We start from the raw sequence: 26,576 nt of genomic DNA, 5'->3' as shown, positions 1-26,576 counted from the left end.
CGGTGAGCTCAGTAGGAACATTAGTTGCTGGAATTTAAATTGTCATCTCAGCTGCTAACACTTGGTCTCAACGGCTGTGTGCAGAGCAGCAGACCAAGCCCTCTTTAGAGTGGCTGATGTTGGTGTTGGCAACAGGTGAACCCTGAAACTCTTGCTGTTTTGCTGGTAAAGCTGCATTTATGCAGGTTCCTGCTGGTGTCAGAGTTTCCAGTCTGCAGGCTCACAGTCATATGCAGTATCTGCATTTGATGCCTCATTGGATGAAAACAATGTTTAAAGAAATCAGAAAAATGTCTGCAGGGCCTTACGTTTGCCGGAAACATGCCCTATTGTAACAACTGCCTAATCCAGGACCTCATTATGCAGGGACCGAAATTGAGATTGGCTAAGCAGGAGCTAAAAGCAGCTCCTGCGTATCCAGCATTAATCAGTGACCAGGAACTACGGCTGGAGAACCAGCAGCTAGTGCAGTGTTCTGCAAATCTAACCGATTCATGGAATTAATGTGCGCTGAAATCTTCGGCGCAAGCGTGCAAAAGTGGGCGAATCGCAGTGCCAGTGCGAAAATCGCAGCGAGACCCGCGCACAGCGATTCATGGAAGTCCGTGTGCGTGTAAATCCCAGGATGTGCTCCAAAATTCTGCGTGGCGCATGCTGGCGTACACGTCTCCAAACAGCGTGCGCTATGCTATTTCCACACCCAGAACCAGCCTTTTTGGGATGCCTGATCACCAGGTGTATGGGAGGTACAAGTTTCCACCTCACATAATACTCGACCTGGTGAGTGAGTGGGAGGATGACCTCACATCACCCACCCTGTGCTCCCAAGCACTCAGCCCCCTGGAGAAGGTCCTCAATGTACTGCACTTCTTGGCCACTGGATCATTTCAGCGGACAAGTGCTATAGTGGGGGGGGCGTGTCACAGGCCACGCAGTCACGCTGCCTACACCAGGTCTTGGCCATCATGACTGCATGCCCATCAGTCCGCTGGCACATATACCTGCCCAGAACATCTGCAGAAAGGCAGGCTGCCGTCCAGGATTTCTACGGGGTGGCACAATTCCCCAAAGTCCTAGGTGCCATTGATTGCACCCATGTGGATCTACGTCCCCCCAGGGCTTTAGAGCACATCTATAGAAACCGCAAGCACTGGCATTCCATCAACGTGCAGGTAGTATGTGATGCCAAGGGAATCATCACCTCAGTATATGCCAACTATCCAGGGTCCACCCACGACAGTTTTATTTACAGAATGTCAACCCTAAACCAGGGCCTAGAAGCTGGGCAGCATGGCGATACATGGCTGCTCGGTGAATATAAATGCCACAGCACATGCATGCATGTCAGATACTGAGTAATGTCACAACCCCACTAACGATACCCATCACCACCTCCCCAGGGGACAGTGCCTACCCTCTGAGCATCCACATGATGACGCCAATTCTGAACCCCACCACGCCACCCGAGGTAAGATACAACACAGCCCACATTGAAACCCGGGGCATAGTGGAGCGCACATTCGGAGTGCTCAAGTCACGCTTTTGATCCCTTGACCGTTCTGGCGGGCAGCTGTTATACGCTCCCCCAGTAGTGTGCAGGATCATAGTGGCAGCATGTGTCCTGCACAACGTTGCAACACGCCGGGGCCTGCCCGTGGACATGGTGGTGCCCCCACATCCCCAACCACATGCACGCCCGCTGCGCATGGGAGGGGAAAGGGCACGGGGTGAGGCAGCCGTACGCAGCTGGTGGCTAATTACTTCACCTAAAATCACACCCCTGTGGACTGCACACAGCCCTGGCACATACCAGCTGACAATCAATGATGATGACATAAGGGACAGTCAACTGTCACAACCATACCAGCCTGAGATTGGTCACCTGGAAGTGTTACATTGTGTGCATCCCTACCTACACAAACACCGCCAATGCTGTGTCATCAAATGACACACTTCTATGCTGATAAATTCATTGCCCCCTTGCAAAATACCACATGACAACAGTGCCATGTCACCCAACCCCTCCCCAGCACCGCCACCCAACACACCATGGCATGTCATGCTATGTGAGAGCAAACAAAGCAAACCCCAAAACCTGACACAAGTGTCACAAAGTACAGTGTCCCTAATGGAAACTGGCCACACACAATATGCTCCCAGCAATGTAGAACTAACAACACACATGACCAAATACTTACCAACAATATAATGCAGCTACACAACCTTAAACATAGCAAAAACATGACAGTACTAAATTAAAGTAGTGGTAGTCTTACAACCTGATTATGCCATAACATCGACCCCTTCCAACTGTACAGTGTTGCTGCCATGCAAATGTGTAAGTGCACTGCTTACAACATGAACTCCATCTCCAAAGTAGACGGCCTTGTGAAGACATGAGGAATGAACCTGCAAATTAGGAGGAAGACATGGATGCACAAGCACATATCAATACACCATGCAGTGTACAATACAACAATATCCACTAGGAATGTATACACAGTATTGACTACAGACTGCCCACACAGCTCATGGGAGTCCAACGTCACTGTGTAATTCACTGTCACTTGGGCACACCCTTTGCAAGCCCATGGAAACGGGAAGCAGGAGGGGTGTGTGTCTCACAAACCCAAGCATCTAACCCAAACTCAGGACACGCCTGCATGTATCCAGCCGGAATACAATGAATGCCCACGGGAGCCACACAAGGCAACACACTGTAAAAATAAAATCAAAAATCAAAAATGGCCATGTGGGGGCAGGTGGAGGGGAGGCCACCCAGGAGGTCCGAGGACAGGGTGCGCACCAACAGCCACCTGTGTGGATGTTGGGAAAAAAAACACCTCCATGGGCTCATGGCCTGCACGGCTATGTCAATGTGAGAGAACTGCTGCTGTCGCTCTCATCATCCTCTGCTGCTGCCACAGGATGTGGTGGTGCTATGGGAGGCAGCCCACGCAAAGCCCTGGTATGGTCCCCCATGGCAGCAAGCATGCGGGTGTGGAAGGTCTCGTTCTGAGGATTATTAGTGTGGAGATCCCCATGCAGCATCTGACGTGATGCCCAGATCTCCTCCCAAGTTGCCTGCATCTCAGCTGAGAGCGAACGTGTGAGCCGCTCCAGCTGCTGTTCTGTCCTCAAGTTAGTGGAAGCCTCAAGGTCAACAAGAGTCTCCCTGAGGTGATGGAGTTCTACCCTCAGGGCTTCCCTGTGGCCCTGGGACTCTATTGATATCAATTGGCGTAGAGTCTCCAGTGCCGCCCGAAGTTCCCTGTTGGACGCCAACATGTCTTCCCTGTGTGATTGGCAAATGGAGTCTGTTGCCTGCTGTAGTTGCTCCATCTGCCTTTTAGGGGGGACAATGGAAGTGGCCACCCTCTCCATTGCTTGAGCCATCATCTCAACTGATGCTGCCTGTTGGGTTGCCATACCGTACATGGATTGTTCCCATACGGTATTGCCTGGTGGCATACGGCCACCGCGTCGGCGGGCACCACACCTGTTTGGGGCAAGGCGATCTCTGCCTTGCTGTGCTGGCACTGCCTGAGGCTGCAAGACTGCATTCCCCCTCTGATCTGCTGGCCCAGGAACAGGATCAGATGTTGTGGAGTGTGACCCTGCATCTGTAACCGCCAAAGGTGGACTTACCAACACTGACATCCCCATAGAGGGTTCTACCCCTGGTGCAGGTGGGTTGGACAGAACAGAATCCCTGCCAGAAACACTTACCTGCGACGGCACATAGGTCTCATCATCCGAATCAGCACCTGAATAGAGGTCTGGGGAGGTGCACCCAGAGACACCCCTGGACAGAATGGTCTGCAGCAAGATTGGGTTCTCACCCGCCACCACACCACGTCCCCCACTGTTGCCGGGTCGTGCCTGAGATTCCTCCTGGGTCTGCACCATCTCCTCAACCTCAACAGCATCAAGTGCGTCATCCCCTGCAAAAACATGAAAGACAAAAAATGGAAACAGGCATTAGCACCATAGCACACAAATAGGCCTGACAAGCTACAGAACCAGTACATGATTTACACATGTTCCACATGACTATAACCCTCCCATGCATGCACTGTCACTGAGGTGGAAGGGGAGGCAAAAGGCAGACACTGATGACACCAAGATGGAAGAGCAACACATCTGCTGCATGCTGGGTAGCACTGCCATCACACATTGGCCTGTGAGTGGCATGTCCAATGCACATACATGACACATGCCATCACAGAGATGGCATGTACCATAGCCATGGTACATTCCACAAGTAAATACATATGTCAGTGAATGAGTACTGTCAGCCATCCATGTGAGATGGACATGATGAGATGAAAAATGCTACATAGTGTGACAAAATATGCATGTGCCACACACTGCAACACATCCAGTGTACATAAATACAGTGATTGCAGGCCGATGTACACATCAATGGTTGTGCACTTCAACATGACAGGAAACAACTATCATGTTCCACATTCAAACAGGCCCCAAAATTTCATGTGATCAGGCCAATACTCAATCAGCCTGAATGGTCAAATCATTCACCTAACAAGGTAACACATGTGGGCCAATTTGGGGTTCATCAATGACAGAAGCATGTCACAAATGTGATAATAGGGCTGAGGAATGCGTAGCAAAAGTGGGAGAATTGAAACAATCAGCCAGAACGAACACTGAAAAATACAAACAATGTTGTTGCAAGATGCCACTTCAAGGGCAACTGCCGTAATGTTGCGCTACATTACTACTATGGGCAGAAGGGATACTGTCACACCCAAATCCAAGGCCGCTGAATGTTTTGGATGAAGCACATGGGTGACCCATACCACTCAGGCACACACACCCTCACCTGGCACTCAATCAGAACCCGTCACCCAAACAACATACACATGCATTACACACACATGCATGGGCACTCACCGGACAATGCATCATAATCAGGTAGTTCTCCCACACCTTGGATCTGTTCCTCTGTGACGAAGGCCCCAGCAACAGACTCATGTTCAGTGAGTTTGTTGTCCTCTTGTGGAGATCCACCGCCAGTCACCAGAGTAGCGGCATGATTTGAGGCCAGCTTGTTCTTTGCTCTGCGTTTCAGGTCATTCCACCGCTTGTAGCAATCATCAGCTGTGCGCCTCACAAATCCAAGGGCACTTATCCGGTCGGCGATGATCTGCCAGTGTGCCCTACGTTGACCAGGTGTGGTCTTGCACCCTGCAGTCACCAACATTTCACGGCTATGTGCCGACACATAGGACACAAGTGCATCAAGTTCTGCGTCATTAAAGCAAGGCTTCCTTGACGTGCCGGAGTGTGTAGCCATGTCTGGGGTCTCAGCCTGTCATGCCAGAGCACCCTTCTTCCTCTTCTTTAATGGTGGAGCGGAGCCAGAGTGGCTTACGCCGCTCTGGTCAGTAGGGGCAGAATCACCGGTGGACTGGGTAGTAGGAGTGTGGGAATGCACAATGACCATAGGTCTTGATGCAGGCATTGGTTGCAGGGTAATGTTGGCAGGGGGAACGTCAGTTTGATGGACCTGGACTGACACTGTCCTGGCTGGGAGAGTCAGAGCTGGGGCGGATGGAGCTGCAGCTGCCCCTGCAGCCTCCCCACCCTGCATACTTGGGGCAGCAGATGACATAGCTGCCCCAGATCCACGTGGCTTGGTGACAACAACTTGCACCCCCACACGTGGCCTAGACTTGCTGACCTGGAAGTCAGCCTGGGAGTCATCCTGTGCCAGGTCAGGTGCCACAATGGGCTGGTCCAACAGGGGCTGAGCTGGGATGGTGTCAGCCACGTTTCCCTCAACCATGGCGGGGGGCATGGGTGTCCCTGATTGTTCCTCCACACATGGGGGTATAGGGGCACCCTGCAAATCCCGGTCACGTCCCCTACCGCGCCCACCACACCCACCTTTGCCTCCCTTACCGCTTGGTCGCCTCCCAACCATGGCACTGATGTTGTTATACGTATGGGAGTTGCAGTAAACTACTGTCCTGGGCAATTGGGGGTCAAAGGGGTAGGATACTAGATGGAATTATTACCCTAGTGCTCTAACAAGGCTGTCTGTGACCCATGGGGGAAGATGACGGGTCACGCAATGCACAGGCAGACCAAAATCAAAAATTAACGTGCACGCAACCCCTCGTAGACCATGTGCGTGACAAAATGAACCCGCACTACGCTGTGGCACCCAGAAACACAAAAATAAGCATACACGTAACACACCTAGCCTACAATGACCTCTGAAGCGGAACGCGACACACGGGGCAAGCACAGTTGCTAAGTATGTGCGGAACACACCGTCTGCCTGGAAAAAGAACGTGAAAAAGAAGAATTGTACGCTGTCTGAGGAGACAGGATAAAAGGAGAAGTGAACTCTATTTGAGGAAACAGGCCCAACAAAAATCAGAAAAGAGCTGTCAGAGGTAACAGGGAGTACGAACTACAAACGCTGTGAAGTAATCGCGTGTGAACTGACAAGAAGTACAGATTTCACCCACTCGCTCTCCACGAAAAGCACGTACAAGGAAATGGCGTCCTACACGTAGCTTTTAAACTGGCCCGCACGTGCACGTCAGATACACGTGTACGCAGGCCCTTTCCTCCAATTACACGCGATGACACTCAGACGTGCAGTTTTTCCAGGTGTGCTCTGTCATCACGTGCTATGAGGGAAACGGTTGTGCGCGTAATGTAACTTACGCGCTAAGGGCCTTTGGTCCAATGAAATTGCGTGCGTGTGCTGACGCGTTTACGCGCTAAGGCTCTTTCCTCGAATTACAAGCTGACGTGCAATTTTTTCACGTGCCAAATCACTCCGTATCAAGCTGGCCACGCGAAAACACACTGAAGACCACGCAAAAACACACTGAAGACCACGCTCCTGCCCAGACGGCCGAATTACTGCCCCCCAGAGCCCTGAGCACGCTCCCACCTGGCATCTGCTGCTGCCTGACTGCTGCCCACGTGCCCTGCCATTTGCTGCCTGCACGTCAGCCAGGGGTGTAGTTGCTGTGACCACCCCTGCTGGAACCGAAGACTCCTGACTGGCATTCCACTGCTCCACAGCCCAGCCCCAGGACCCAGTTGCCCACCCACTCCTGCCTCAGGGGTTGCCATGTCCAGCACAACACCATCTGGCAGCACTGGCAACCCCCAGCCATAGAGGCAGAGGGCCACCAGCTTCACTGCCACCGAAGTTGGTGTCCTGGTGGAGCAAGTCCTGGGGCACTATGATGCCCTCTTTGGAAGTTTGCGCGCCGACAATGAAGGACGGACCAGGATCTGGATGGACATCGTGACTGCCATCAATGCGGAGGGGGTGGCAGTCCGCGACTTACATCATGTCAAGAAGCGCTGTGAAGACTTCAGGTCCAGGACCCTCAACAAGGCCCGGCGCCTCGCTAAGGCAGCGGATGCCAAGGGGCGCCGGGGCCAGCTGTCGAACCATCAAATGAGGGTCCTGGAACGCATATGCCCAGCGCTCTACATCCAGATCCTTGAGAGGCAGACCCGTCTGGAGTCGAGCGCTAAGTGTACATGCATGTTGATAGTACGCTGTGCGTGTCGTGGTGTGCCAGTAGTGTGCAGGTTGCACATGTGTTTATGTAGGGCCATGTAGGGATGTGTATGAACATGGGTGTGAGGCTGCCACACATTGATGGTGTATGTGTTGGTAAGCATGCTGGGCAAATGCAGGTGTGGGAGCACACATGTTTGAATTTCTGTGTATGTACATTGGCATGGTTGTGGCATGGATGGTGGTTCATAATGCATGTATCTGCACTGTGTACATGTGCATGTATGTGTATCTGACAAGTGTGCAACTGTGATGCAACATGGATGCACGTGACACTGATATGTAGAAGGATGAATGGCAGATGTGACATATATGGCGATCTCATCACTGCAACAGTTGGAGGAGATGTAGTCATCCATATAAGTGTGGTGGCGTGTGTGCATGTCTAGTGCACTCCTTGTGTTTCATGTGATGTCAGGTTCACCTTTGGCTGTTCATGCTGTTATATGTGTATGGATGGTGCTGCCTGGTGGAATATTGCTGTTGAAATGTTTATGTGTGCGAGTTAAAATGACGTGTGTCGTGGAGTGTGATGCCGTGTCTGTAGTTAAACAATGCCACTCATGTGCAACTGTCATGTGTGTATCAGTCCATTGTACAGTGCCCTGATGCCTGTGTTTTATCTCTCCCTGTCTGCAGCGCCAACTGAAGAAGAGGGCGGAGAGGGTGCTGTGGAGCACAGCGGCAGGGATCATCCAGCCAGCCGGAGACGTAAGGCCCGGCTCCCCTCCCAGGTTGTCATCTTGTCGGGGAGTGAGGAGTCCGGTGCCGCGTCCCAGGCCGCAGCTGCCGAGGGAAGGTCCAAGAGGCAGAGGTCGGAATAGGACTCCTCGGCAGCAGAAGGGGCAGCTGTGGAAGATGGCACAGAGTCATCCAGGTTGGTGGGGGTTTTGGTGGAGGAGGAGGCCGTGCAAGGGACAGACACAGGGTCTGGAGGTGGGGATTCCACTGTTGCTAGTGGTGCAGTGCAGGGGCAGGGAGAGGAGGCAGCACAGGCCACCGCAGAGGTGCCTGTGTGTAATCCTTTCCCTGATCCTGATGGGATGTCTACGTCCAAACCCGTTTTCAGGGAGGGGATCCACTTACAACAACTGGCCTTCCTCTCCCTGCGGACGTGGCTATCCGGGACCGGGTTGAGCCTGTCCTGGGTGGGGTGGCGTTGCGTCAACGGGCCATGCAAGGTGACCTGCAGTCTTTTCATGAGGAGACTGCACGTCATCTCGAATGGCTCGTTGACCGCGTTGACCTACTGGGACAGCTCACCAGGGCCGGATTCCTCCGTTTGCTGGACCTTGTTCTGACCCCCTCCTCAACTGAACCCCCTATGCGCCAGTCGTACTCCATGCCATCTTCCCACCCATGTATCACCTGGGTACCCTGTGGAGCTGCCTCTGACCCTGCGGCCAGGCTGGTGGAGGACACATCCCTGCCACAGTCGGGAGTCGGACGTCCAGCAGGGGTGGCCACACCAACAACTGCACCCCAGCCGGAAGAGGATGTGCAGGCAGCAAGAGCCAGGGCACAGGCAGAGGCACAGCAGCAGCAGCAGCAAGGTGGGAGCCATGATGGCTCGGGGCCTTCGTCATCGGAGGGGCAGGCATCGGCCAGAGGGCAGGAGGACCAAGGACTGGAAGTGTCTTCCATGTGGCAGCGGTTAGGCCATGCTATAGATGCGGAGCGGCAGCGGGCAGAAGAGGCACGGCTCACGATGGTCAGGGCAGAGAACTCCATGCGGAGGGCCCTGAGGCGGGCCGAGTGCCTCGAGGCAATTCGCAGGGAGTTGGAGGAGAACACGTCGTCCCTGCGAACCCTCGGGGCCATGGAAGAGGACCGCCTCCAGGACATTGAGCAGGAGTATGATGATGCCCTGGCCCGGGACATCCAAAAGTGAGCCGTCGGACTAGCCCGCTGACATTGTAAATAGTTTTTAGAGTTAGGTTTCCTTTTCGTTTTCCTTTTATTTGTGGTCAATGGACAATGCCACACACATTTGTATATAGTTATATTTTTAGGTAGTTTCTTAGGTAGGTTTTATTTGTTTAGTTGGGCTTATGGACCCTTTACATCGTTGGACAATGGATTGATTTATTTTTGGGATTTTTGCACATGGATTAATGGATTTTTATTTTGGACAATGGATTGTATATAGTTACATCATGGATTCATTTGGATTTTTTTTTCATTATGGACATGGAGTAATGGTTTTTTTTCTCAGGACAATGTATTGTAAATAGTTGGACTATGGACTGATTTCGCATTTTTATTTATCATTATGAACATGAAACAATGGATATCTTTTTTTTTACCTTTTTTTGGATTTGCGTTGGTGGAGGGAGAGTTTGGACTGTTTTTCTTTCACATTTTTTTGCATTGCTTATCATTTTCATTCACTCATCTTTTTCACATGCTTTTCATTTCATGTTTGATATTTTGGTATGCTTTCATTTCATTTATTTATTGATGTACATAATACATTTTCATATTTTAGTTCCATGTGTGGGATTTGCTCATTGGGTTGATGCATTTGAAATTGTGGGTTTACACAAGCAATGCCAACCAGTGTATGTCTGTGATGGACATGTGTTGATGTACATAGTTGAGTTTTGGTTTGTGTCAAGATAGGCATGTCAGTGTGGGGTGGATTGGGAAATCATTGCGTCTCAAGAATGGGGTGGCGTGATGTGGTATTTTTTGGTGTAGAAGTGGGCCATGACTGTACATCTTTATTTCGTGTAGGGGGGGACATGAGTGGGACATGAGTGGGGGCCTGCTGGCAGGTGCCCCTGACTGCTGGGGGTGGGGGTGCAGGGAGACATGAGTGGGACATGAGTGGAGGCCTGCTGGCAGGTGCCCCTGACTGCTGGGGGTGCAGGGGTGCAGGGGGACATGAGTGGGGGCCTGCTGGCAGGTGCCCCTGACTGCTGGGGAGTGAGGGTGCAGGGGGACATGAGTGGGGGCCTGCTGGCAGGTGCCCCTGACTGCTAGGGGTGGGGGTGCAGGGGGACATGAGTGGGGGCCTGCTGGCAGGTGCCCCTGACTGCTGGGGGTGGGGGTGCAGGGGGACATGAGTGGGGGCCTGCTGGCAGGTGCCCCTGACTGCTGGGGGGTGGGGGTGCAGGGGGCATGAGTGGGGGCCTGCTGGCAGGTGCCCCTGACTGCTGGGGGGTGGGGGTGCAGGGGGACATGAGTGGGGGCCTGCTGGCAGGGGCCCCTGTCTGCTGGGGGGTGGGGGTGCAGGGACATGAGTGGGGGCCTGCTGGCAGGTGCTCCTGGGGGGTGGGGGTGCAAAGGGACATGAGTGTGTGATCAGTAGTGCAAGCTGACATGTGGCTTGGCTGGGGGGCATGTCCATGGTAGATGGGCTGCCTGAGGGACATGACCAGGGGTGCAGGGTAGTCCCCTGTGGTGTGGGCTGCCTACAGGGGCCGTGGGGGGTGTAGAGGGAAAACCTGGGAGGACCCACACTGACAATTCATGTGTAGGACTCCCCGCGCACCCCCGAAATTCAGTACACCACTCTGACAGCAAAATCGCGTGTGAAACTTCCCACGCACCGCAGGGATACACGTACCCCACTCGCACAGGGCAAATATTCCTGGGGTGCGCGTGAAGTTTTACACGCGAAAGCGCCCTGTGCGAGTGGGGTACGTGTATTCCTGGGGTTTGCGTGAAGTTTTACACGCGAAAGGGCCCTGTGCGAGTGGGGTGCGTGTATTCCTGGGGTTCGCGTGAAGTTTTACACGCGAAAGGGCCCTGTGCGAGTGGGGTACGTGTATTCCTGGGGTTCGCGTGAAGTTTTACACGCGAAAGGGCCCTATGCGAGTGGGGTACGTTTATTCCTGGGGTTCGCGTGAAGTTTTACACGTGAAAGGGCCCTGTGCGAGTGGGGTACGTGTAATTCCTGGGGTTCGCGTGAAGTTTTACACGCGAAAGGGCAACGCCCATGCGCGATACATCACAGACGCGCTTACGCGCTAAGGGCCTTTGGTCCAATGAAATCGCGTACGTGTGCTGACCCGCTTACGCGCTAAGGGCCTTTCCTCGAATTACTCGCTGACGTGCAATTTTTTCACATGCCAAATCACTCCGTATCAAGCTGGCCACGCGTACACACACGGAAGACCACGCTCCTGCCCTGAAGGCCATTTTCCTGCCCCCCAGAGCCCCGAGCACGCTCCCACCTGCCATCTGCTGCTGCCTGTCTGCTGCCCACGTGCCCTGCTATTTGGTGCCTGCACATCAGCCATCTGCAGGGGTCCAGTTGCTGTGTCCACCCCTGCTGGAACAGAAGACTCCCGACTGGGATACCATCGCTCCACAGCACAGCCCCAGGACCCCATTGCCCACCCACTCCTGCCTCTGGGGTTGCCATGTCGGGCACATCTCCATCTGGCACCACTGGCAACCCCCAGCCAAAGAGGCAGAGGACCACCAGCTTTATTTATGACCGACCGATCATGCATTAAATGTTGTATACATGTGTGCTAATGTTTATTTATAGTTTAAGCAGAGTTAAATCAATGTAGATGTGTTTGTTTGGCATCAGTTAATCAGAGGAGCCTAAAGTGACTCCTTGTAGCTATTGGTTTTAATCTAACCAGGCTCTTCTAGGCTATAAGCAGGAGCCAAATAGCTCTCATCTCCCCTGATTTTCGAACCCTGTTATCAGTGTGCCAGTAATTTCGGCACCCTACCACCAGAAAATGCCAGTATTACGGGCACCTGTATTACCAGTGCTGGCAATACCAGCAATTCCCTGTGGCGTAAAACAAGGGTCATGTATCTCCCCCACCGTCTACAACATCTTCACCATGCCCCTCTTTGACATCTTGTACTCTCGTGGCATAGCCTATATTAACTATGCTGACGACACCCAAATTATGATCCCTCTCCCAGGTAATTATGCAGAGGATTCAAACACCCTAAACAATATTTATTTGCTGATTCAGTCATGGATGGCAGAGACCCACTTTTGTCTAAACAGCGACAAAACGGAAATCTTACTAGTCGAACCCCCTAAAGCCCTAAATAATCTCTCCAAACTTTACTCTACATTCCAGATTGACAACATTTCCATTCCTGTCTCAACTTCGGTCAAAACCCTAGGGGTGCATCTCGATGACTCCCTAACCATGTCCTGCCAAGTGAATGCCATCACCTCGTCATCAGCCTACTCAACCAAAGTCCTAAATGCTGCCAGACCCTTCCTATCCAGAAACAGCTGTTTAATGGTGACCCGAGCGATCATTGGCTCAAAGCTGGACTATTGCAATGTCATCTTTGCAGGCACCTCCTGCAGCAACATCAAGAAACTCCAAACAATTCAAAATAACACCTACAAGCAGCCCTGAACATCCCAAGAAGAATGCACATCTCAGAAGCGAGAAAGCAGGCACACTGGCTTCCCATCAAACCTCGCATCACCTACAAAACCCTCTCTATCACCTACAAGTGCCTATCCGCCACAGCCGCCCCGTATCTCTCTAAGAAACTAGTCAAATCACACTCAACAAGAATCACCAGAACATCATACACTGACCGCCTAGTCCTACCCAAGGTTAAACGCACCAAAGCAGGTGGCGCAAGCTCCCTCTACCTAGCAGCCAAACAATGGAACGCCCTTTCCCCCGCACTCAGAGCAGAAATATCTTACTTGGTATTCAGAAAATCACTCACAACGCAGTTGTTCTCCTAATCGCTAACCACCGCCGTAATCCTGAAGGCTCCAGCACAACCATATATATTGTATTTGTAACCTAATGCTACCAATTTGAGTGTATGCATCGTAAATGACATGTACCTGTAACAGCGCCACAATGCCTCCTGGCTGTTTGTGCGCTATACAAATGAAATAAATAAACCCCCTTCCCCCCCCCATGGAATTCCAGCACTTACCGTCACTTGTAATCTGCTGGTAATTCTGGCAGACCAAGTGGTGGTAACGGTATTAGCGTCTGGTGGTATCCCGCCGGATTTACCAGGGGCATACCACCAGATATGCAATGAGGCCCCAAGTCCCCTGCGTGGATCTGCGTCACACACAACCTTCGGGGCAACGTCTCTGCTGCTGGTTTGCACCAATGTATGATAAAGGTGCAAACTTGTCTTTGCCACCTCTTAGATACTACCAGGATATGGGTGGTGACAAATAATTGTTAGTAGGTGTGGGGTTTCCTCTAAATGACTTGCAAATCATCAGCAAAAGGAGACCTTGCACCAGAGTTACCGAAGTGAAACAGCAGAACTAACTCTAAGCAAATGAAACATCAGCACAAAGTAAAGACGCAAACGAGAGAACAGTGCAGTGGTGTTTTTGATAAATAAACTATCACTCTGAGTAAGCAGTGATGCCAGAAACAACAAACAAATCAAACATTTCCAAGCATGAACAATGTATAGGTACGAACAATAAATGTACCTGAATAAACATATTAAGATGCTCTTCAATTATGCTTCCAGGGACTTCAAAAGTGACTGTGACAATACTCTGTGAACATAAATAATAGCAATGAAAGCAGGGTTCACAAATCAAGAGGTGCATCCTCAAGTAAGAACAGTGCAGTGGTGTTTAATTCAAGCCAATGAAAAAGCAATTCTTACTTTTAGTCACATTCTAGCTCCAGAAAACATGTTGAGGAGGTCAGAAAGGTGGAGTCTGGCAGTATACGGTATGCAATTCATTGGTGGTCCTCAGCATTTTTAACACAGAATGGTATTAAACTAAAATATGTGCATTTATCAGTCAATCAAGGTCAAGTTTATTTTGGTTAACATCCATAAAACAGTCATACAAATCCTAAAGCACATATGCATCTCCATTTGGTAAACATAATGAACAGATCTGCACAGTTATCACATCCATCATTTCCTTAGCTCAGTATGGAGATGTGTGCTAGGGCTACCTTTGAAATCAAAGGTAGCCCTAGCACATCCTACAAGTCTCATTAAGGATATTTGATGGTTACCATCATAAAAGCTAGTGCATGATACATCACCAATATCCTAAATGTCCTAGGTTCATACAAATTTGTGCATACAGTAGAACTGTTCTTTGTTGCACCTCATATTGGACACCCTTTATTTTAACCAACCCTTTATTTGCTCAACATTGTTCACAAACATAATTATCTTTGTATTTCGTAGTCTTTCGCATATCACTTTTTAATCAACGTTACATACTGTAGCAACTGCAACACCCCCTCTTCCCCCACCCACCCCCCCTAACCAGTTTCTGAAGACAGCCCCTTATGTCCTGTTATTTGCGGCTCAGTCATCTTCCTCCTCTAAGATCCCCAGCGCCCTCAGTCTCTTCAGGATGTATAGGTGTGTGATGTCCTTGATTGCGTAGGTTATGAAGGGTGACCAAACTTTGCTAAATTTCCTCAAAGACCCCCGTATTGTCGCTGTCATCTTCTCCACATCCACTGTGTCCCATATTGCATAGTACCATTGTATAATAGATGGCGGCTCCTTCTGTTTCCATTGATTCACTATGCACCGCTTTGCGGACATCATTACGTTTGCCCATAGCCTTACAGCACTCCCACCCAATCTTTGTTACCCCTCAAGCAAAGTCCAACACTCCATCCAGCTCCATATCTACTCCCATTATTCCAAACACCTTTGATTTAACCTCCTGCCAGAAATGTTTGAGCTGCGGGCATCCCCACCAGATATGCTCCATGGTTCCCCCTTCCCGAACATCCCCTCCAACACACTGCTGACCTTGAGGTGTACATTTTATGGAGTCTCTCCGGGGTGTAGTTCCAGTGATGCAACAGCTTGTATTGTAGTTCACTGTGCTGTACCGAAGTGTATGAGGTATGCCAGCCCTTCAGGGCTTTGTCCCATTCCTCATCTGTGAGCGCCTTTCCCTGTATCTTCTCCCATTTGCCCCTCAGCACCTCCTTCCACACATGACAAGATCCTATAGAACGCTGAGATCAGTCCCCTGTTGCTCTCTGTAGTGGACATTAGCTTTTCCCACTCTGTCTGCTCCCTTGTGGCCTCTTCCACCATTGCGGGGGCTCCCGCCCAGTGTCGTAGTTGTTGGTAAGCAAAAAGATCCCCCTTTCTTAGGCCCAGCTCTCTGCTGCAGCTTTCAAATGACCTGAATTGGGTTCCTTCATACACGTCTCCAATCTCCATTATACCTCCCTCCACCCATCATTTGAACCTGTTGTAGTCCATTCCTGGTGGGAAGGCGGTGTTTCCAAAAATTGGCATCTCTGGTGACAGCCACGGAGCCAGTCTAAACCTCTTATTTAAGTGCTCCCAAATCTTTAGGGTGTTCCTTGTGATTGGGTTTCCCATTAGCCCCTCTGGCCTGTCCTCCTTTCTCAATCACAACACTTTCCATAGATGTTCTCCTGCCACTGCCTGCTCCATGCACACCCTGTGTTTTTGATTCTCCGTCCTCCCCCACTCTGCCATAGCTCTCAGTTGCGCCTCCTGGTAGTATTTAATTATATTAGGGAAGCCCACTCCTCCCTGGGTCTTGTTCCTGAATAAGATTTTCCTCCCTATCCTCGGCTTCTCCCCCCCAGATAAACCCCATAATGCACTCCTGAATGTCCTTCATCAGCCTCCCTGGGACCGCCAAGGGAATCATCTGAAAGAGCCGAGGAAGCACACTTATCAACAAAAGTTGGCTTGAGTAGAACAATGTTGTTAGTGGTTGAGTCACATAAACCACTCAGCATCGGCTTCAGTTTTAGCATGCAATTGAAATAAATATGCAGCCAGGTTGGTGTCGTTATAGTGGGAGTTAGTGCTTAAATCACAGAACCACGGATATAAATATATTTTCAAAAGCTCCAGTTCCGGTGCCAGATCACAGATACAATCAATTGCTGTGCCCTTGTTGGTGTGTTAGAATAATCTTGAGAAAACTGGAATGATTTCAATTGTGTCAATGGTGACACCTAGTGGCATGTATAGTCCCTTCTATTCGTAATGATTTATGGAACAGGATTGCCACCCTTGCCCGTTGGTTTCCGCGGCTGCATGGTATTGTAGTGGGTAGTTCCTGCTTCGTAGGCGACCCTTTTTCTCCCTTCATCAAGTGCGTCTCCTGTAGGCAGACTATTCCTGCCCACTCTTTGTCAATTTTCCGCAGGATTGTGACCCTCTTATTTGGGCTCTTCAGTCCCTTTATATTCCATGGGTTTAACCTATACATTCCTTCTTGCTAGTGTTTACACACGAATGCCCTGGCACCCCCTGATTTTTCTGACCGACTGAGCCTTTGTCTCGCTGTACCCAGCCACCCTCAGTACTGGTTATACCTCCCCAACTTGTAACTGTAAGAACCATCTATATCTCATCTTCCTCTTGTTCAATTCCTCCGTGAGCAGTTTAAACAAGCATCTCCTTGCCAGTGTGGTTTGGGACAGATCATCATATATCTGTATTTCACAGCACCTCAACTCAGATTTTCCCCTTCATCCTGGCCGCCCCCATGAGCCGTGCTTTGTGCTTATAGTTGTGTATTTTCACTAATATGTCCCGGGGTCTCGCACCTGGGTCCACCATCTGGCTGCCCACTCTGTGTGCTCGTTCTATCCCCATATTTTGGGCCTGTTCCCCCTCTACAAGGTTCTCTAGTAGGTCCTCGAACAGTTCCCGAATGCAGGCTTCCATGTCGGAGCCCTCCACTCCCTCCCCCAGGTCCTTAATCCGGATATTGTCTCTTTGTGACCTATTTTCTAGGTCCTCGCATTTCTCCTCCAGGGCCTTCATCCTCTCCTTGGCCTCCTTTGTCTGTTGTGCCCACTAGGGCCCCTTTGTATCTAGCTCCATCAGGTGCTCCTCTATCTTCATTAGTCGCTCACCTAGGGAGTCAATGTCTCTCCGTTTTTCGTGATGGCCTGTGATAGTTCTTCCCTTATGCTAGCTTCTTCTGTCTTGACTGTATCTGTGAGCTCCCCCTTGAACTTGGCTAGTGCTGTAAGCAGGTCCTCTTTGGTGAGTGCCATATCCCTGTCACTGTCCCGCCAGGTTTCCAAAGGGAAGCTTTGTTTGTGTATGTCCCTTAGGGTGTCCCTCTTGTTCCCGCTCTCCTGGCATGGTATTCTTCTTTTTCGGTCCGATCGACCTTCCCCTATTCCATTCTTTCGTGCGCCTGTGTCCACTAGTCCCAGCTTCCTCAGTTTATCTCACTGGGCCTTTACTCAACTTTGAATTGCTCTCCTCTCCTGCTTGCTGGTTATGATCTGCTTTTCTAATTCATGTGCGGCTCTCCCTGGTGACTCCCGCCGCCGCCCTCCCCTGCGAGGGAGTCTTCTTCTGCATGCCCTGGGGGTCCTCCTCTGATGCGTCCTGGGCCTCCACACCCTGGAGTATCTCACTGCTCACCTCCTGTTGCTTACATTTCCCCAGGGCCTTGATGTGGCCTTTCTCCTCCCCTCTGTTTTCTTCTGGCCCCTGGCTCCACCTTACCCCCGAGGTGCCCTGCATTGGTAAGTACTCTTTACAGGTTGTACGCCAGTCTCGGGGCCCAGGGCTCCCCGGTCGTTCTGAGTGCTGCTGTTTCCCCTTTTATAGGCCGTGCCGCTGCCACACACCTTGCCTTTGCTCTTTCAGGGCTTCACTTCATTATGACTGCATGCGCAGGAACCATGATTGCAGCCTTTCATCCTTTTAGGCCCGCTGCGTCTCCCCGCCTGACCCCGCGAGGCTCTTGGCTTCACAGGATGCATTGCTGCTTCTTCCTCCCCTCGTACCACGCTCCTGTTTTCTGGCTCTGCTCCTCACCTCCCTGCCGTCCGGATCAAGCAGCTCTGACGGCCGCTCCTCCCGGAGGCTGGATGCTTCCCATGGCACTCTGCCACCCTGCTCCTACAAAGACAAAGACTGATATGCAAATGGATATTTCCCTTCTGTGAAAGGTACAGTGAGCTAAAGTGTGCCTACAGACTCTCGAGTGGGTACCTTCCCAAAGAACAGGTCATTTAGCTGTGTTCGTTCTCGCAGAGGGGCGCCTAGGACTATTTTTTTATAGCTGCACAATGGTGCGTCCAGTAAGTGAGGAAAACACAGGGGATGGTCCCCAAAAGTGGGGCAGTTCTTTCGGTCTAGCAGCCAAACAGGGGACAAGAAGGGGACTGCTGGGATTTTAACACAAAGACATGTACAATGCCATTTTTTAAATTCAAGCACGTGTGCATGTTCTGTGGGGTATCGGGACACCCAGAGTCTAAGTGTATCAAATGGGCTAAGGACAAGGAACACAAATAGGGTGGCAGGGACTCCACCGAATGACTTAGACCTGCCCACGTCAGTGCGGAGAGACATCCTACAGACATGGGCAAACGAGTATCCTAGTGTGGAGGACGCAAGGATACTGGTGCAAGGATTTTCCTTTGGTTTTTGCATTTCTTTTCAGGGGCCGGTCAACACCCCGATCACCAAGAACCAGATGTCTGCCCTAAGCCAATCAGGGGTATTGATGGAGAAGATGGTTAGGGAGAGTGGGAGGGGGGCGATTTCAAGCACCCACCGTTCCCGTCATTTGTTTGCTCCCCTTTGGGCATAGTACCCAAAAAGAGGAAGGCAAGTTCTGATCAATTCATGATCTATTTTTTCTAAAGGGTTTTTTCGGTCTACGATGCAATAGACGAGAAAGTGTGGTCTGTAAAGTACGCATCCTTTAACAAGGCACTAGGGCAACTGTGCGTACTGGGAAAATGTGCCCCCTGCTAGCAAAATCTGATATTGAGTCGGCCTTCAGGTTCATTCCAGTACACCCCGATGACTAATGGTTGATGGGGTTTCAGGCAGGGGCAGTTTCCACTTTGATAAATGTATGCCCATGGGGTGCTCTACATCATGCAGCTACTTTGCGACATTTAGGACATTAAGGGGCCAGTGTGATGCACTACTTGGACACATTTTTGTTCATGGGCAGGCCGGGCACGGAATAATGTGAGGAGGCGCTTCACGCATTTCAGAGGTTGCCCGAGAGACTAGGGGTGCCATTAGCAGAGGACAAGACGGAGGGCCGGTGACCAAGCTCTCCTTCCTCGGAATCGAGATTGACTCAGTAGGGGGAGTGGGCTGTCTACGCAGGGGAAAGATACAGGAGTTCAGGGATGCTGTGCCTAGGTGCTTGCGGGCAAAGAAGGTAACCTTGGGACAGCTGCAGAGCTTGGTGGGATAGCTGAATTTCGTTTTCAGGATCATCACGATGGGCCGACCTTTCTCGCAGGTGATAGCGGGGGCAATGTCCGAGATGACGGAGAAACACCATCAGACTAGATTGCTCAAGTTGGTGAAGGAGGACCTCAGGATATGGGATTCCTTTTTGGCAGACTTTAATGAGGTACAGGTTTGGCCCGTGGAAGTTCATTCTAAAGACCAGATAGAGCTGTACACAGACGCGGAAGACAGTGTGGGTTTTGGGGCAATTTTTGGGAACAGATGGTGCGCCCAAGGCTGCCCCCCCCGAAAGGTTCATTAGCAGACTCACTCACAATGACAACTTCCTGGAGTTGTTCCCAATAGTGGTGGCCTGGACGGTGTGGGCAGATGGGTTGGGGGGACGGAATGTGGCATTTTGGTCTGACAGCATGTCTATGATGTTGGCAATCAATAACCAGAGGGTTACATGCCCAATGGTCTTGAGGCTCCTACAGCAGGTGGTTTTGTTATGCCTTTGTGGTAATATGCAATTTCAGGCGAGACACTTAACAATGCGACTGAAACTTTATCTCGTTTTAAGATGCAGGAATTTCAGCGCTGGCTGCCTCAGGCAGAGGACAAGATGACCACATTTCCAGAGGCACTGTGGAGGCTTGGTGCCTCTGGCCCCGTTGATCACAGGCTCTGTGTCCAAGAAGACGATGGCAGCATACAAGAAGTAATTCACGGAATACAGGGAGTTCTGTGGGCCGCAGGGTTTGGGAGAACTATTTCATATGAATTCGCTAATAAGGTTTCGGGGTTATCTGTATAGCCAGGTTTGTCTGGAGGGACGGCGTGTGGGAAGGTGGCGGCCGTGCATTTTTTTCAGAGGGTTACAGGGGGCAAACAGTCCATCAGTGGACTTTGCTGTCAGAAAGGCTTTAGCGGGAAAGAAAAGAAGGGAGGTATTGAGGAAAGACTCCAGACATTTGCTTGACCCACAGAAGGTGGAGGTGTTGGTCCGGGTCCTGTGGGGACCCTGCAGAGATGGGTACGAGGTCATGATATTTAGGGAAGGGTTTGCTACCACATTTTTTGGGGCATTCAGGATTGGGGAACTAGTGGGGCCTTTCACACAAGACACCGGGGGGAGCTAGCCTTTTCTGATGTGTTCATTGTAGATGGGACCAAGGTGCACCTGTGGGTGAAGAGATCAAGGACAGACCAGGAGGGGAGGGGGGCCCGGATTTCTCTGTCAATGCACGACAATGAACTGATATGTCCTGTAAGGGCCATGGGCGATTTCATTGCTCTCAGGGGAAGTGAGGCAGGCCTGATCTTCTGACAACAGAACGGGTAGGAGCTATCACGGTTCTAATTTAGGAGGGTATTCGAGAAGGCCATTGAGGCGGCCGGTCTTGGGGGCTTAGGGTTTGCCCGCACTCTTTCAGGATCAGCAGGGCGACCACTGCAGCTTGGTCGGGTCTAGAGAAGAAGCACATAATGAGAATTGGGCAATGGAAATCCAACGCGTTGAAAGATTATATCAGACCGCATTTGACTTGCTAAAGGGGTGGCCGCGGGGCCTTGGGAATTGCGCCGTGGGGGATGTTTGGTATAAAGCGGTGTGGATGAAATTTTAATGCATTCTCTCTTTTCTGTGTTGCAATTCAGAAGATGTCGTCCGGAAGTGTGGTTTGGATGGTGGGTCATTCGTTCATCAAGAGGATGGAGCGATTGGTGAGGGAACATCCCAGGTTGCTGAAGTGCCCAGGCGTTGAAGTACATTGGATTGGGGTAGGGCATATGCGGATCCGCCAGTACTGCGAAATCATATCTAAGCAAACCGCAGAACGTTGGTTTGCCGGACCTGAATTTTGGGATTTTACACTTTGGGGGCAATGACTTGGTGCCCTTGGGAAGGTGAGAGGTGAGGGAATCCATGTTGTCTTTCTTCTCTTGGATTGGCGTGTTTTGCCCGAGGGCTCTGATCACATGGTCTCAGATCATGCCGAGAACGAGGTGAGGATTCCCGGACTTGGCTTGCCCCTGAACATTTCAGCGAGGAAAAAAAAAAAACACTTGCTCAGTCGGCAGCCTGCCAAGGGCACCTGCGGATTGTGGCTAACTGACTAGTGAGAGGCTATGAGAACTTTCATCGTGACTGGGTACACCTTTCGGATCAGGGTACCGAACTGTGTATGTTGTAAGTGTGTGTGTTTGTGTGTGCTGGTCCGAGCTGATTTTGGCAAGTGGGGGCCGGAGGTTTGTACAACCAAGGCATTTTAAAAATACCTTTGTTGCACAATTCCCCTCTCCACAAGCCAAACTCCTCTCTCCATCCGAGGTGCAGTGGGGGCCCAGGGGATAAGGATAGTATTTTTTTACTGGACATCTATGATAGATGTCTAGTAAAAAATACCATACCTGCGCCCCTGGCTCCCCAGCGCATTGCATGCACAAATAATCACATTGATTGTGTGTGTGTGTTTGGCGCTAAGGGGCCCAGTGGACAGGGATGGCATTTTTTTTACTGGACATCTAGCATTGATGTGTAGTCAAAAATACCATGCCTGCCCACTGGGCACCCCATCACCTCGCATACACACATAATCACACTGATTGTGTGCATGTGTTTGGCGCTGTGGGGCCCGGGGGGCAGGGATGGTATTTTTTTACAGGACGTTTATGATAGATGTCCAGTAAAAAATACCATCCCCACCCCCTGGACTCCCAGTGCCTGGCATACACACATAACCACGCTGATTGTGTGCATGTGTGAGGAACTCGGGACCCAGGGGACAGGCGTGTCATTTTTTTACTGGGCATCTATGATAGATCAACAGTAAAAAAACATGCCTGACCCCAGTGCCCCCCAGTGCCTCGCATACAAACAACCACATTCATCATATGTGTGTGAGGCACTGGGGACCAGGACGCAGGCATGGCATTTCTTCATGGGTATGCCCAGTAAAGAATGCCAGCCCAGTCTGCTGGGATTCCTAGTGCCTCACATGCAATGTCAAGCCTGACCCCTAAGCCCCACAGTGCCTCGCATGTACACACAATTGATTATTTGTGCATGTGAGGTGCTGGAGGGCAATGAGGGAAGGAATGCCATTTATTAATGGGCATCTGATAGATGCCCAGTATAAAATACCATGACTGGGCCCCCAGCACCTTGATGCGCTCGGGCCTCACGGGGCGGGCATGGCAGTTTTTCCATGGCATCTATGCCCAATAAAAAATGCCATTGCTCTACCATGGGACCCCAGCTCCTCACATGCATCTTCCCCCTGGGCCCTCCAGCACCTCGCAATCACACAATCACATTCATCATTAATGTGATTATGTCTGAGTGCAAGGCGCTGGAGTACCATGGAGCAGGCATGGCATTTTGTACTGGGCATGGTTGATAAAGTAAGCATTATAAGTGTTATTATGTAGCTAGACTTGCATTTAAATGCAGCCAGAAGCATCTCAAGACCTACATCTTTGCTGCTACCTTCTCTCTTCATCTCCCCTGCTGATTTCCTGTCTGATACTACACTGGTCACCTGGCTACCCTCTGATTTCGGGCCCAGCTCCCTGCCCGCCCAGTTCCACACCCGCAGTGCCTCCCAGCAACCCTTGCACTTGGGTCTGTATCTGTAACCCTACAGTCCCCCTACCTGCATTTTTGGACACCTGCTGTTTGCACTTACCCTTGCACCTGCCACATGGAGGCAGCACGTCTTGTTATTGTTTTGATCCCATGTACAGCACTGCCCCCTCCCCTTTCCACTGGCACTTTTCCCCTCCCCTGCACTTGCGCGATCACAAGGTCACTTGGTCTAGTAAGATTGATGTTGCTGTCCTCCCTCTGTTCCCCCTTCCTTGCCTCATCGCGCCTTGAAACACTTGTGTACAGACATGTTACAAATGCCATATCATATAATTTCTTATTGTGGTATGACATTTTATATTGGGCCTCTTTGATAAATCAAGCATGATAAGTGTTAATATGTAGCTAGACTGGCATTTCAAAGCAGCCAGTCTAGCCATTTCTTACTGCGGTATGACATTTTGTATTGGGCATCTTTGATACAACAAGCATGAGGAGTGTTCTAGTGTAGCTCGACTGACATTTTAGTACCGCCAGTTTTGACATGTTTTCATACTTTGGCATGCATTTTTAATGGTAAAGCCAATTGGAGTATGTTCTTACGTGGGGATACTGCCATATATTGGCAGAACAAACATGGACATGTTTTCTTATAGTATCATTACTGGCACCATGCACAAAGCAAACAAGAGTTCTTACATGGGAATACTAAGGTATAACGGTGCAGTCAGCATGGAAATGTTTGGCCACAGCCAGTGTGAAAAATGTGTATAGTGGCACAAATAGTGCAAAAAGGTATCATGAAAATGTGTTGGAGAAATGCTCCTGTGCGCTGTTTGTGACTTGCATCTATTGGATTTTTTCACGAGTAACCCTTCAAACCTGATTGTACACTGTTTGGCTTTGTACCCAATTTTTCTAAAAAGTGTGCTCTAAAAGCACAATTTCAACCCATTATTTTTTTTTTAAATCCCAGGGTGAGAACCCCCACGAACACAGCTTTATTGGTGCGGGGTCCCTCGCTACGCTCGGTCCCTGTGGCATAACTCTGACATATATTTACGCCCCTGCATTTAAAAAAATCACCAGTCACTAGCAAATGGGCATTAGTATATCACCGCATGCGGAACAGCATAACATCAGTAGGTATACAGTAGAATGATACCAGTACCTGTCAGTGTATTAATGCTCCAGTGAGACGTGAGTGATTACAAAGTGGTCTGTCCTTGGCGATGTCAGTAGGATTTGAGCGTAATGCATATAATTACTAATTGATCTGGCGGGAGAAAAATACCCCACAGTAAAAAAGTAACACAAACATCAATCGCCGACCAAGCTGCGGAACAAACAAATAATGGACAAAATGGGCTACATTTGTTTCGTTGCCGCTTTCCTGTGTAGCTCCACAGCTGACGCGTTTGAGTACGTTTCTTTCAGTACAAAACTGTGCCGAAACCCCATTCCTCGCGTCAGAGGTGGCCTAGTTCGCAGGTCGCCGAGAAAAAAAGTCTATTGCTGTTCACACGTATTGTAACCACTCTGTCCCCCGACCGGGAGGTTAATCAGCAACCGTGTGACCCACGATTAATTACAGTTGACTGTGAGAACATTCCCCGCGCTCATTTGCACCTCGCCTGCCCCAATAAAGTTCTCAAAACAGTTGGGCGTTAAACTAAATAAGGATAACAAGCATGCATTCGCACTCCTTCCAAGTGGGAAACGCACCTTTTTTAAAGAGTCGCCATTTCCTTTGTGCTGTCCAGGGCCACTGGCTGCACTCCTAAATGACGCAGGAAGTGAAACACATCTGCTGAATGGCATTTGGTTTTATTTATTATGCTCTCAAGTGCCAACTCTCAAGCAAACTGCTGGCAAGACTTGGCCACGAGGTGCATTCAATGACAAAAGGGAGTCTTAAAAAAGTAATATAAGGCGTGCACTCATAGAAGAACATTAAGAAAGAGGCGCCATCATAACAAAATGGTGCTCTGTTCTGAACCCATAACGCAAAACTGAATATTTATATAACGGAAAAACGTGAGCTTTTCAATATATTTAACAGGCCTCTATTGGTAGAAACAGGTTCTAGTCTGGTTTAAATCCATATATAACAAGCCAGAACCACCTATGGTTTTATGTATTTCGAAATAGAAACATAGATTTAATGGCAGTTAGGCAGCTGACTACTGATGGCGCGGATCTGGCGAGCAATGGCTTCTCACTGCTTCTTCAAGGGATATTGTTACCTGCAATAACGGTCTGCTCTTTAAGGGGGCAAGGGTAGCACAAATGTAGTGGTGATACGTTTTAGATGCACAGAATATGATTCACAAGCAAGCCAACGGATGTCAAATTATTTGTTGCAACCAGTGCAGGAAATGGAAACAATTTACAGGGGGAACCTGCTCATCCTTGGAGGGGCAGGGCTGTGCGGAGGAGGGTGTGCGGCCGAAGGCCAGGTAACACAATACATTGTCTCTTCATAAATCCGAATCCTGGTGATATGCAAAAAAAGCAAAGCACATTATGGGAACATAAGAATGTCCACAATTTTAAATTTGAAATATGTCTTATAATAATTCTGTAAGAAACCCTTTTGAGCGAATAATGGAAGTTAGGCTCTGCAGTTTTGATTGGTCACAGTACTCACCAAAAGAAAAAATGTCTATACATTGCAGTACATATATATCAATTTGGACAGATGCAATAGGCATGTGAGGCTTTGGCTATTTCTGTTTTCAGTTTCCTGTACTGACTACTGAAAGTATCTGCTTGCTGAAACGTGGGTTGCTCATGCATGTGATAACTCTGCTTCAGGAGTATCCCGTTCTGGACTAGAAGTGGACTAGGAGTGACCTACCCTGTATGCTGCCTTAAACCTAGCACTTGCAAATTGCTGGCTGCTTGTTGGCATCTTATTATTTATTTATTATTATTTATCTGTTTCTCCTCTGCTTCGCACTTTCCACTTTTCCCCCTTCCATGCACTTTTCCCCTCCCCATGCACTTGCACGTTCTCAATGTCACTGGGCCTAGTAAGATCGCTGTTTTGTTCTCCACTGTTCCCCTCCCTTGCCTTACTCTGAAACACTTGTGTACGAGCGCGATAGAAATAAAATATCAATATCATTATCAATATCCTGTTCTGAAGCTTAGTTATCACACGCACAATCACTTCAACTAGCACTTGTTTCAGAAGACAGAAACAGTCTTTTGAAAGCAGCCTGCTTGTTAAAGCGTGGGTTGCACGTACGTGTGATAAAAGAT

The 26,576-nt window shown here is 50.0% G+C and overlaps 1 protein-coding gene across 4 annotated transcripts in view; it reads right to left on the bottom strand.

The window, feature by feature from the left end:
- LOC138510246 (zinc-regulated GTPase metalloprotein activator 1A-like) overlaps nucleotides 1–26,576 on the bottom strand; it is a 1,057,423-nt gene that overhangs the window by 138,338 nt on the left and 892,509 nt on the right. For all 4 annotated transcript variants that reach the window (XM_069625760.1, XM_069625761.1, XM_069625762.1 and 1 more), the window contains one exon: nucleotides 14,001–14,069. In XM_069625760.1, the coding sequence (XP_069481861.1) occupies nucleotides 14,001–14,069 (69 nt within the window). The remainder of the gene's footprint in view (nucleotides 1–14,000; nucleotides 14,070–26,576) is intronic.

Source organism: Ambystoma mexicanum, chromosome 6p, assembly GCF_040938575.1.
Source record: "Ambystoma mexicanum isolate Mex_15411 chromosome 6p, UKY_AmexF1_1, whole genome shotgun sequence".
In the NCBI taxonomy this organism is placed as follows: domain Eukaryota; kingdom Metazoa; phylum Chordata; class Amphibia; order Caudata; family Ambystomatidae; genus Ambystoma; species Ambystoma mexicanum.
The sequence above is the reverse complement of the archived record's forward strand: the minus strand, read 5'-3'. Positions and strand labels throughout refer to the sequence as shown.